General features: G+C 33.8%; 1 protein-coding gene across 1 annotated transcript; it reads right to left on the bottom strand.

The window, feature by feature from the left end:
* Positions 1–8,217: 8,217 nt before the first annotated feature.
* Positions 8,218–10,086, bottom strand: LOC127091056 (uncharacterized). The gene is made up of 2 exons (XM_051029576.1): positions 9,084–10,086; positions 8,218–8,569 (listed from the first exon to the last, which is right to left on the bottom strand). Exons 1-2 carry the CDS (start codon positions 9,854–9,856, stop codon positions 8,503–8,505), a joined length of 840 nt encoding a protein of 279 aa, XP_050885533.1. The 5' UTR covers positions 9,857–10,086; the 3' UTR covers positions 8,218–8,502.
* Positions 10,087–10,401: the final 315 nt, after the last annotated feature.

The following is a 10,401-nucleotide window of genomic DNA, read 5'->3' as shown; positions in this document are numbered from 1 at the left end:
TAGGACCAGGGTGAGAGAAAGTCCATGGAAATAAATATATCATACCTAATCAACCAGCTCATAAGCATGAACATCTTACCTCTTTGAAGTGGCGAATCCAACGAGACGCAAAACATGGAGAATAAGCGGTGGTTAGTCCCCACGTGGTTATGTTTTCAAATTTACATAATTGGCTTGACTTTATTGATTGACACAAATTGATTCTTTGATTTCTTGCTTGACTTCTCATCATTGGCAATATTCTTTCTCTACTTCGCCTTTTCTTTCCCAGATTTCTCGTAGAATCTTGCTTGCATTGTCTGTTCAGACACTTTCTCTCTCTATGAGTTCCTCTGCTTCAGTATCATCTCATGAGCCTCCAATAAAGCTTGAAGTTCTTCTACCTTAATCTAATCTAGGTTCTTGGAATCTTTGATGTACACGACAATGTATTTAAAATTTGTAGTCAGAGATGTTAACACTTTCTCAATCTTCTACAAATTAATGATTGATTCACCATACACCTTCATCTGGTTCCCCAGCAACACCATACGTGAGAAGAATTATGAGATTGATTTGTCTTCCTTCATTTAAGTCATTATGAATTGCTTTCTCAATGTTTGTAACTCCACCCTCTTCAGTTTTTCATATATGTCGTACAAGTTCTTAAACTTTTCCAACACTTCTTTAGCTGATTCTTTTTAAATGATCTTCTCGAACACGTTTGGATCAACAAGAACATACTCTTTCCATCCTTCTTCCTTTGTTCCATGTGTGCAGCATTTCGAACATCATTTGCACCCGTTTCCAATATCGGTACTCTATCATTCACGATTTCAACCACAACTTGAAATCTAAAGATGACCTTCATTTGCGCCAGCCAGCTCTCGTAGTTCTCACCTTTGAAATCATGTAGATTCACTGGGAATTGTGTTGGTGTTGTATTTCCCTTTGCCATTTAAAATTCCTTAGAATCATGATCTGAGCTCGTTGATACCAATTTGTTGGAACAAATAGGGTTTCAGGATGATTGAATGAAAAATAATAAGAAAGAAAGAGAAAAGAGAAAACTATATTGTGAAAAGGGAAAACTCTTTTAAGTGTAAAAATGTCTTTTGAATTACTATATTATGCCTATTTATAGGCAACAAAGGACCAAAACCAAACCATACAAAATTATATTTCAACTTCAACACAACAACTATATGTTGTATTCGGCTCCGTCGAATACAGCTAGCTCCTACTTCGACTAGGTCGAACACAACTTTCTACAAAACACTGAATTGCAACTTCTAACACAAATTTCTTAGTTGTATTCAAACAATTCACTTCAAGTAGCATTGAGTCATTGACCTTTACAAAAAAAATTGTAAGACTTTCATCATACACTTGTGATTTTACTCACTATGTTGAACAAAATATATGGGTAGTTGTAGTAGTTTTGAATCAATAAAAAAGTTGATATATCAAACAATTTGTTTTCTTTTATTGCATGTATGTGACATTTTCTTTGTGTTGCTACAAAATTGTAAACATTGTCATGATTTAAATTTCTCATTAACTAGCTACTATACCAACCAACGCACATTGAAACATTTCTCTAAGGCATTTCATCAAACAATTTTTGAACATTTTCATAGTTGGTACACTTCTTCATGACTTGGTATCATATACATCAAGTATTCTATTGATATTTCTTGAGGTTTAATAAGATCTAAAAACACCATGGATTCATCCTTTTTGTAGGATGAGCATGACAAATTAAAGAACGGGGTAGAAATGTAGGATGAGCACACCATGGATTCATCATTTTTTACTTTTTTTTTTTAAATATATATTTTTTATTACGAGGGGTAAATCAAAAGTTGTTCACGTTATAGGACTTAAAATATAAATTTTACCTTTCTCGTAATAAATTAAAAATTAAAAATATATTTATTTAAAATAAAATAAAATTAAAATATATATATTTTTTAATATTTGCTGACATGGATTTTAAAAAAATAATAAAAAACTAAATTAAATGACACGTATACACGTCATGTCAACAAATCGTGCACAAATGACCCATAGAGAGGGAATCTCCACATTACAAGGAGGGAATAAAAAAATTTCTTTTACATGGGGTTAACCGAAACTCGCTAACATTGGAAGCGATGTCGTATATTTAACCCAAAAACAAATAAGTATACAAATACATACCTGTCATTTAGTTCAATTTGCATAGATTTTGAAAAATCGACCGAAATTTGATTTGAACTCAGTGATTTTTACAAAATGACATTCAAACACATCCAATAATATATTTATTTTTTTGTAGTTTTTGATTTTTTTGGAACCGTTTATGGTTTTTATTTGGATTGCTTTGGATTTGAGCACCCGTACGATCAACTATCTCTAATTCTTAAGGTTTTCCCGTGATCTAGGGATGATAATGAGTAGGATACAATAGTACTCATCCCTATACCCGCAGTTTGAAAAAATCCCCGTACCCAAGCTCATACTCATGTGAGCACCAACCTTTATACTCCTACCCATCTGTATTTGTTACCTCCATTTCTAATAAAAATAAATCTATCAATTGAAAAATACCATATCATTTTAAAATTTTAACAAAACTAACAAAAATATCAAAGATTTTACCATTGAATTATGAAATAAACAAACACTTATATTAAAATATGTAATAGTTTAATTCTGATGTATATTTTAAAACTATAAACATGCATTTTTTATATGATGATATAATTAAAATATATAAATATAATTGTTGAGGCGGGATGGATACTAAGATACTCGTACTCACACTCATACCTACCTATTTTAATAGGTAATTACTCGAGTCCACACTCGTATTTTGTAAATTTTTACCCAACTCATTGTGATTTTTTTTTCAAGTATCCATTAAATATGTGTATAATTTATTAGAGTTCAACAATGAACCTCCATTAACAATGCACAAGAATGAAGATGATGATGAACAATTGAAGAGAATTGAGGAGAGAGAGAGAGAGAGAGAGAGAGAGAGAGAGAGAGAGAGAGAGAGAGAATTGTGTGACTAACTTTCTAATCTCAAAATTGAAAAAGTTCAAATCTGTTAATTTTGTTACAAATTTAATTCATTTGAGTTTATATAGATTCACCAAATTCAACTCAAATAAAATACAAACTAAATTCACATTCAAATGAAACTGAAACTCAAAACTAAACTAACTTGAACGTTGAATTACATTCAACATCATCCTTTAATTCATATTCAAGTTTAAAAATCAACAACACCAATTCCATCCCTCAAATTGATGAAGTGTTCAATTTTGATTTCCTTGTTCAACATATATGTAAGTTGCTTCTGAGTGATGATATGAACAACCTTAAGTACTCCATTATGAACGTGATTCCGTAGAAAGTGGTACTTGGTATCAATGTGCTTGCTTCTTCCATTCAACACTAGGTTCTTAACAAGACTTGTGACAGATTTGTTGTCAATCATCAATCTCTAGTTAGCTCACCTTGAACTTCAGTTCCTACAACAAATTCATCAGCCAAACAGCCTGACAAGCTAACAAAGCACCAATTATGTATTCAGATTCATAGGTTGCCAATGCAACCACTGGTTGCTTCTTGGAACACCAATAAATGGAGGCTCCTAGATACATAAACATGTACCTTGTAGTGATTCTTTTGTCCACCCTGTCACCACATCAGTCAGAGTTTGAGTAACATATCAACTCAGCAACATCTGAAACTCTATATGGAAACAAAATTTCATGCCTCTGAGTTCCTTTTACATATCTCAGAATCCCGACTACATCTTGGTAATGTGACTACTTTGGATTACTCAGAAGCCTACTCACCATTCCAACTACATAACATATGTCAGACTCGGTGTTACATGAATATCCCAAACAACCAACCAAGTGTTTGAAGGTTGTAGTATCTACATCCTCACCATCATCATCAAAGTTTAAATTATGATTTGTCTCAGCAAGTGTGACTATTGACTTATAATTCATCTTCTCAAATCTCCTTAGCAACTTAAGTTCATAATTCAATTGGTGCATAATAACTCCCTTCTCATAATAAAAAATCTCCACCCCTAGAAAATATACCACACTCCCAAGGTCATTCATATCAAATACATTCATCATCGCTTTCTTGAACTTGTTTATCTCAGAAGTACAACATCATGTCAGAAGTATGTCATCTACATAAAGACACGCCAAAATCACATTGCCATTATAAATATGATGCACATACGCACCATATTCCATTTCACATTTCTTAAATCCCAGATGCTTGAAAAGTTAATCAATTATTAAAATTCTAAGCCATTGGAGCTTGTTTCAGCCCATACAAAGCTTTATGCATTTTGTACATCATTTCTTCTTTGTTCTCTTTCACAAATCCAGGAGGTTGTAACACATAGACTTCTTGCAATAGACCATTTAGAAAAGATGACTTTACATCTAAGTGTATCAAAGGCCAATTCCTATTTGTAGTTATAGCAATAACCAACCTTATGGTTTCCTGTCTGGCTATAGGTGCAAACACTTCAAAGTAGTCTAAACCAGACTTTTCTAGAAATCCTCTAGCTACTAACCTTGTTTTATGCTTAGCAACTGAATCATCTGGCTTCGGATTTATCTTGAAAACCCATCTCACACTAATGAATTTCTTGTTCTGAGGTAGAACAATCAATTCCCATCTCTTGTTTTTTTCAATGGCCTCAAGCTCTTCCTTCATGGCATTCGCCCACGAGCCTCATTGATGATGACAGGTTCAAAGTACACCATCATATCACTCTGTATGACTCCCTCTTCAAAGTCAATCTCAGTATCTTGCAGCAACTCAAAGTTTATAAATCTCCTTTGTATCTGTCTAACTCTTTGTGGCATGTGGAAACCTTCAGAAGCATGACCGCCTTCAGAAGTTCTGCCTTTAGAAGTTCCTTCTTCAGAGGTTGGACCACCATCAGAAGCTCCATCTTCAGAAGTTCCACCTTTAGAGGCTAGACCACCTTCAGAGGTCAAATCACCTTCAGAGTCAAATCCACCATCATAGTCAGAGTCACCTTTAGAGCTAGACTCACCTTTGGAGTTAGAGTCATCTTCATATTCAGACTCTCCTTTAGAGTTAGAACCACCTTCAAAGGAAGAATCTCCTACAGAGACAGAATCTCCTTCAGAGGCAGAATCAGACTCTAGTGTTGACATTGCACTAAAGTTGGATTGAGACTTTATCCAATCCCATGTTTCTAATTCATTCACTAGGAAATCTATACTGACTTCAACTTTGTTGGAGATTGGATAATAAATCTTATACGCACATGTATTATGGTAACCTATAAGTAACATGACTTTTCTACTGTCATCCAATTTCCTTCTAGTAGCATATGGTATATGTTTGTAACATACTGAACCAAACACCTTGAAATGGATGACTCTTTTCCTTTTTCCATTCCACTTCTCAATAGGAACTACTTCTTTTAACTTCTTTGTTGGACATATGTTGAGCACATATACTGAAGTGGCAATTTCTTCTCCCCACAATTGGTTAGGTAAATTCTTCTTCTTCAGCATGCTCCTTGTCATGTCAAGCAGATTTTTATTTCTCCTTTCAGCAAGACTATTATGTTGTGGGGTGTATGGAGCAGTCATCTCATCCTCAATACTATGTTCCTCACATAAATTCTTAAACTATGTTGAGTTGAACTCACCTCCACCATCATTTTTGAGGATCTTCAACCATTGTCCACTTTGATTTTTAGCCTTCACTCTGAACTTCTAAAACTCAACAAACACCTCATGTTTGAACTTAGTGAGTGCTACCCATGTCATTCTTGTGAACTCATCCACAAATGACACAAAATACTTGTTCCTTCCATGTGAAGGTACCTCAAATGGACCACATACATCAAAATTCACCATACCAAAAGTATGAGTTTCTTTTGTAAGCATTTATGATGATAATGGCAATATTGGTCGCTTGCCTCCCATGCATATATCACATGATTTCTCTGGTGCCACAATCTTAGGAATTCCGTGAACTAGGCTCTTTGAACTCATATGCCCTAAGCTTTTGTAGTTCGGATGCCTTAATCTCTTGTGCCACAACTCACTTTCCCATTCAGTACCTCTTGCATTAAGGAATTAAGTGTTTGTTGTTGAAAAATTCATCGTGAGTGTTTTGTTTCTTCCTGGTTCATACTGCATAATCAGCTTCTGTTTACAATCAGACAACTTCAAGAGATTGTCTTTCAGGGTTGCTTAAAATCCTTTTTCAATCAGCTAACATACACTCATCAGATTGCTATTCATGTCATGAACATACCATACATCCTTGATCAATACAGTTTTGTCATTGTTCAACTTAACTCTGACATTTCCCATTCCTTTAGCATTCAGATACTCATCATTAGCACATCTGATCTTAGTCCTTTTACTATAGTCAAAATCAACCAGCCATTACTTGTAGCAGCCAGTGTCCATATACCACCAATATACCATTAATCCACCTACATTCTGAGATTCCATAAATAGCACAGGTTCATCATCAGAATCTTCTCTGGCTATGTTGGCTTATTCACCCTTGCTAACCTTATTTGACCAACAATCTACAGCAAAATGACCAAACTTGTTACAATTGTAGCATTTAACCTTTCTCTTGCCAAACTTCTTCTTTCCCTTTTGAACATTCTAATGTTTCTTATAAGAATTATAGAGTTCTGACTTTTGAACATCACCACCATACTTCTTCATGTTCTCTAACCATGTTTGCTTCTGGTTCTTCTTGCTAGAATAATCTTTTAGCGTATGAGTTTTCAGAGCCTGTTCTAACTCTTGTTCAAAGTTTCTTCAAGTCAAACGCAACTCTTATGCCTCTAAACTACTTTGAAGCTCTTCAATTATCACGATGTTGGTATCTTTAGAGTGTTATATGGCTACAACTATGTAATCAAATTGAGGAGTAAGTGATCTCAGTATCTTTTCAATGATTACTTGTTCAGAGAGCGTTTCTCCAAAAGACTTCATCTCATTAGTGACCACAATCACTCTAGAGGTGTAATCAGGTACCTTCTCATTGTTCTTCATGTTAAGATTCTCATATTGTTCATGTAGGGATTGAAGCTTGATATTCTTCGCTGATGTGTCACCACCATAGCAGTGTACCAGTGTATCTCACGTTGTCTTCGCCATCATCGAATCAACAATTTTCTCAAACACCTTCGTATCCATACACTGATGGATATAGAATAACGTATTCTGATCTTTTTTCCTCGTTTCTCGTTGCACAATTCTTTGCACTTCTGTTTCATTTTCTGCAATCGACGTGTATCTATCATTGACGGGATCAAGAACATCTTGAGCTCCAAACAACACATGCATCTGAATCGACCACCGATTCCAGTTCTTTCTGTCGAATACTAGAAGCTTTGTGTTCAAGTTACTGTTTCCGCCGTTCATCTTCGTTCTTGTGCAAATCACTCGGTTCTCATCAACACTCGTGTTTCCCAAACCATGAGAATCAAGATTTGTGATTCTTATTTTGAAATCCAATTCAATGCGAATTTCAGAAACTAAATCAATCACACACCTCACTACACTCATGTTTCCATGTGAATCGAACTGGAATTTTGGATACCAATTGTTGGAGTTCAACAATGAACAAAAATGAAGATGATGATGAAAAATTATATATAGAGAGAGATGTAACTAACTTTGTAATCTCAAAATTGAAATGAAATACAAATTAAATTCATAATTAAATATAAATAAAACTCAAAACTAAACTGACTTAAATATTGAATTCCATTCAACACAATTGTTCTCTCTACTTTAATTTTATTAAATAGTTGGTATTCAACTCGTCTAAATTTTTAATTATATAAAAAAAAGAGGATGTCTTACAAACTACTCAAGCATGCCTTTGCAGTCTTCGATTCACCCCACAAATCTCCTATTTGAGAACCATTGGATATTTAAAATTGAAACATTAGTAGACTCAATTTGTTTTAGGGATTGTTTATGGTGGCCAAGATGAACATGGCTTAATAAGATAAATTATCATAGTCAAAGGGTACTTTTGATTTTCCATTTTCTTAAAATATAATTTAAATTCCTCCGTTTTAAAATAATTTATTAGTCAATTGTTTTTATTTTTTTAAAATTCTGATCCCTCTATTAAATAGAGTCAATTCTTCTGATGAGACAATAACTAGTAATATTTGAAGAGTCAACAAAATATAATAATACATATTTCATAGTGTAGTTCAAATCCAGTATTTGCATACTTGGTTTTACATGCTCCCATGTCTCTAAATTTCAAATAACAATGATACAAATACATAATATTTCATACAATATTTTGCAAATATTATGCAGCCCAAAATATCATACAGAACACTTAGCATGTGTTTGATTAAGCAGTATGCAACCATTACTGTGATTCTCAGAAGCTCAAGTGTATATAGCTTTTGTTCCACCATTATTCTTCACACTGATTTTTCATGTTTTTCAAACAAACTTACTTCTGTGATAGGGTTTCAGACCTTCGTGTGAAAGGCCAACAACTACTAGCACTTATTTCATGCCTGCATTCAATGCCAAAACTTCATTAATCAATAATCACAATCACAATTTGGTGTCTAATAGTAAAAAACAAAACTGTAGTTCCTTTTGCTTTATCGATTAACATGAACTGCACTGCACGCTTTGAAAATTAACTTGACTTGATTTACATAAAGTTCTAAAAAGAAACGCCACTATATACTACTTTATCAATTTGTCTTTCCTTTTAAGGCTTTCACTTTGTTCACATTCACTTATCAACTTTGACCTACCATCTTAAAGCAATAACCCACCACAAAACTCGTGCATACTTTTTTAACCACAAAAATAATTATCCGACTTTAAAACCGACTAATCTCGGAGACCAATATGGACTCGTCAGGGACCTATGGACTGGCCAGACACAAAAATTATCAGGTCTAAGCCTTCACCATCAGACAAACTCTCAGACAAATCCTGAGAAACCCTAAGATTGTATATATTGTATTTCAATAATTAAAGAAAAAACATTTATAATTATATTATTAAGGAACATACCTGCTAGTATTACTCCGGCTGCTGCAACTGCTGCTGGTACTGATACTACTGGATCTTTTGGTGCTAGCACTATGATCACTTTCACCTCCACATTCTGAACCACTCTTCTTCTTCTTCCACCAATCTTTATTATTAACAGATCCATGATCAGAAACTGATGATGTTCTAGGAGAAACCTTTGAATTATTCTTATTATCATTAACCAATGACTCTTTATTCTTCTTGTAATTATATTGTTTCTTTGATGATCCTAAAGAAATTGGAAAAACCATTTTCAGATAAAATCCTCCACTATCAATATTCCCATGGCCGGTACTAATACTTCTCTTATCCATCATCCCTTCTCTTTTCATGGCCTTTTTGTTATTCAAACTCTTCTGCTTTACCACCCTATTGATATTGTTGTTGTTGTTTTCTTCAACATGATGATGATGATGATGATGGTGATGTTGTTCCTCTACAAGATCTTTTAGAGTGAGTTCATAGCTTGACTCTGGCATGTTCTTGACCATTTCCATTAACTCTCTTTGACCTCTTTCAATGGCTTCTGTCTTTGACTCAGGAGAAAGACTTCTGTAGTTGTTGCTTTTACTCTTTGTTGTCCATAAAGGAGGAGAACACATACCAGATTCATGTGGATCATTGTTGATGTTTTTTGTTTGACAAATGTTGTTGTTGTTGTTGTTGGTGTGAGGTTTTTGTTGTGATGATATATTATCAGAAACTGGAAAAGAAATTGTGGGTTGGTAATGGTATCTTCGTGGATCAACCATTTTTTTTATATAGTATAGTTTATAATATATGCTTTTTTTGGTATAAAGAGGAAGAGAAATTAATGTGAGTAAGGTTTTTGAAAGGAGGGGAGGGTGAAGGTAAGGGATTATTATTTTAATATTTGTTCACAACCACTACAACTATAACACATTGAAAGGTGACAATGAAGTTTTTAAAATTTCTTGGTGATTAAGTTATATAAAGAAAGGAATTGGAGTGATTGGTGAGAGTGTCCAAAAAGTCTATGGATGCTCGTTCTAGAGAGAGTGCCACATGGGTCCAATTCCTTCCTCAATTTTGGTTTTTTTGTTTTCAATACGTCTTGCTTTGTCTTTTTTCTCTCAATGAGAAGAAAATGTGGTAACCAATGATCGTTTCTCGAGGTTAAAATATGTTTTTCATTGTTAAACAAAATAGGCTTAGTTGTACTCCATTAGTTTTTAAATATAAATTGAATATAAATTGTTTTCATATTTTCACATTTATTAAAAATGGAATTCTTTTTGTCCCCAAAAGACGAAGATTCAATTACTAAGTAATAAGT

This window comes from Lathyrus oleraceus, chromosome 6 (assembly GCF_024323335.1).
Source record: "Lathyrus oleraceus cultivar Zhongwan6 chromosome 6, CAAS_Psat_ZW6_1.0, whole genome shotgun sequence".
Classification (NCBI taxonomy): domain Eukaryota; kingdom Viridiplantae; phylum Streptophyta; class Magnoliopsida; order Fabales; family Fabaceae; genus Lathyrus; species Lathyrus oleraceus.
This window is presented reverse-complemented; position numbering and strand designations above follow the sequence as displayed.

Excerpts from the sequence above, each read along its gene's own strand:
- LOC127091056 (XM_051029576.1), bottom strand. The coding sequence starts at position 9,856 with ATGGTTGATCCACGAAGATACCATTACCAACCCACAATTTCTTTTCCA. Across the intron at positions 8,570-9,083 it reads AGCCGGAGTAATACTAGCAG|GCATGAAATAAGTGCTAGTA; the intron begins GTATGTTCCTTA and ends CATTGAATGCAG.